At 40.7% G+C, this 1223-nt stretch overlaps 1 protein-coding gene across 1 annotated transcript in view; it reads left to right on the top strand.

The window, feature by feature from the left end:
- IL2RA (interleukin 2 receptor, alpha) overlaps positions 1-149 on the top strand; it is a 15948-nt gene extending 15799 nt beyond the window's left edge. The window contains exon 6 of the mRNA XM_009877677.1: positions 136-149. Coding sequence (XP_009875979.1) covers positions 136-149 — 14 coding nt within the window. The remainder of the gene's footprint in view (positions 1-135) is intronic.
- Positions 150-1223: the final 1074 nt, after the last annotated feature.

Consider the following 1223-nt stretch of genomic DNA (forward strand, 5'->3'; position numbering starts at 1 on the left):
TGTCTTTATGTGACTCACCATGCAGAGAATATGGTAAGTGGGATGGAACCAGGAAAACCTGAAACCTAGAATTAAAATCTAAAAGATATGATTTCATCTGATATTGGCTATTTTTGTTGGCTTTTTCCATCACAGGGCTGGTGAAATAGAGATCATTCTTGATAACATTTCCCTATCATATTCTGAATACCTTATCTGGTGTTGAATAAATGACCCTAGATTTTGAGTTGTCTGGTTCAGCTTTGACATAGTGGCACAAGTAAAGGAGGAATCAGAGCTTTTGAAATCAAAAAGCCTTTGTGGAACTGAGAATGGCAGTTCAGATAACATGTGGAAAATGAATCCCATGGGGAAATTAAGGTTCATTATGCAAATATGTTGGTTTCAGATAGATTACGCAATCTGTCTTTTTCTCTCTGGCTAACCTGTGGGAAGTCTGGTAGAGCATCTGCCACTGCAACCACATAATTCTTCTTCCTTCACCCCCCTGATTTCTCAGTCGTGTCATGACAACTTTGTACTTCAGACTTATTTTAGTCTGGCTTCCTCACTTCTTCTATTACTACACTGAGATGCACCAAGGCTGTTCCTGTTCACAAGCTTCTCAGCCTAGTTAATCCAAGATGTCCCTATTTGACATGTGGGAGTTCTCCCCTTCTCCTCTCTCTATGCTAATCCTCATCATCATTTCTTTTCATGTTTCTTGCTAATTACTGATGGGCTCTGCTTCTCAGCTGAACAGGAGTTTTTCTCGAAAAGGATGAGTGGAGGACCTCGTGAAACCACATCAGCAGTGTGGGGTTTTTTTGTCAGCTCATGATAGTATAAAGCTGTAGGAAGTGTAGACAACACTTCAAAAAATGGTTTAGTGAAGATGGTCAACCATGGTGCAGACTGTCTGGGGCATTGTGGGATTTCTGAGAATATGACAGGGGAAAAATCATCAAGAATTGTCTACATTTCACTGGTCCTGTGATGGAACAAGTGGTGAAATAACCAATACCAGATGAAATAGTAACTGAGATGCTAAGTGGTGTCTACTGCACATGGTACCATGTGGTTTCGCATAGTAAACACAGAAGAAGCCTCAGAAAACCTGCCTCTTCCTGGCTGTAGTAAAGTCTTTTTTTCTGCTATAGAGAAGACTTCTCAGGGCATTGCAATGTTTGAGTCCAAACTCACGAAATCCATGACTTACCATAGAAGAAATCAGACTGTGCCAG

The sequence above is a fragment of the Apaloderma vittatum genome, unplaced genomic scaffold, assembly GCF_000703405.1.
Source record: "Apaloderma vittatum isolate BGI_N311 unplaced genomic scaffold, ASM70340v1 scaffold16771, whole genome shotgun sequence".
NCBI lineage: Eukaryota > Metazoa > Chordata > Aves > Trogoniformes > Trogonidae > Apaloderma > Apaloderma vittatum.